Source organism: Chlorella variabilis (genome assembly GCF_000147415.1).
Source record: "Chlorella variabilis unplaced genomic scaffold CHLNCscaffold_25, whole genome shotgun sequence".
NCBI classification, from domain to species: Eukaryota; Viridiplantae; Chlorophyta; class Trebouxiophyceae; order Chlorellales; family Chlorellaceae; genus Chlorella; species Chlorella variabilis.
In genome coordinates, this window is record NW_005435063.1 from 414,427 (window position 1) to 415,491 (window position 1,065).

The 1,065-nt window shown below is 73.4% G+C and overlaps 1 protein-coding gene across 1 annotated transcript in view; it reads right to left on the reverse strand.

Moving 5' to 3' along the window:
- The window catches only part of CHLNCDRAFT_27414 (hypothetical protein), a gene marked incomplete at both ends in the record, with an annotated part of 1,922 nt that extends 859 nt beyond the window's left edge, over nt 1–1,063 (reverse strand). Inside the window, 3 exons of the mRNA XM_005844051.1 lie at nt 226–373; nt 606–732; nt 980–1,063. Of these exons, the coding sequence (XP_005844113.1) occupies nt 226–373; nt 606–732; nt 980–1,063 (359 nt within the window). The remainder of the gene's footprint in view (nt 1–225; nt 374–605; nt 733–979) is intronic.
- Nucleotides 1,064–1,065: the final 2 nt, after the last annotated feature.

Consider the following 1,065-nt stretch of genomic DNA (forward strand, 5'->3'; position numbering starts at 1 on the left):
CGCCGGGCGCCACCAGCAAACCTGCTTCGTTGGGGCAGCTGCGGCACTGGGTACTTGCGCTGGCCCGCTGCTCCAGCTCCCCACCATCTCTGCCCCATGCCCCGCCTCCTCCAGCGCCTTGCATGCTGCCCAGCCCACCACCGCCTCACGGCCTACCAGCCGATCACCACCCCCCAACGGCCCTCACAATCCCCCAGCCCACCACCACCACCCCGCGCCCCTCACCCCTTCTTGCTCATCTCGTAGGCCCAGAACTCGATGGCATCAAAGGGCAGGTCGCGCAGCAGGAAGGAGCCGTAGCCGGCAAAGATGCCGCGCCGCCCCTCCCGCGCCAGGATCGTGCGCAGCGCGGTGAAGGCGTGGGTGAACTCGCCTGCGGGGGCGGCAGCCAGGGGGGGCGGGGGCAGGGGGTAAGGCAGCGGGCGGGTGGGGGTTGTGGCAGGCGGGGCTGAACACGCGGCGCAGGCGGCGGCGGGCGCTGGGCCTGGGGGTTCGCAGCGGGGAACCAGCCCAGCGCTGCCCTGCCCCAGCCCAGCGCTGTGCCCCCGCGCCTGCCCCGTCGTACCGCGCAGCCGGCGCCTGCGCCAGCACGCCGCCCCCCGCACCTGTCTGCATCCGCGTCTTCACAACCTCTGTGGGCACCCGCACCAGGGAGGAGGCCAGGCCCGCAGCCACGCCGCCCGCCAGCGGCCCCAGGTACGACTGCTGCTCGCCCACCCGCCTCATCACGGCCTGCAGCCAGGCGGCGGTAGGCGGCAGGTGGGCGGTCGCAAGCGGCAAGCCAAGCCACGCATCGCCTCAGCGCCACGGCGGCCTGCGGGGCTGGCCAGGCGGCTGCCAGGGAATTCTACACCCTGCCACCTTTGGCCGCTCCCCTGCACACACACCCAATCGCCCCACCAGCGCTGCCCCGTTGCACCCTGCCCGCCCAAATCCCCCCCACACACCACACCCCCAGCAGCAGCGCGGCGCGCCCCACCTGCTTCACCGGCTCGTACACGGCCATGAAGATGGCTGAGGAGGGGGCCACCCCCACCAGGTTGCCCCACACGCCGGCGTACAGGG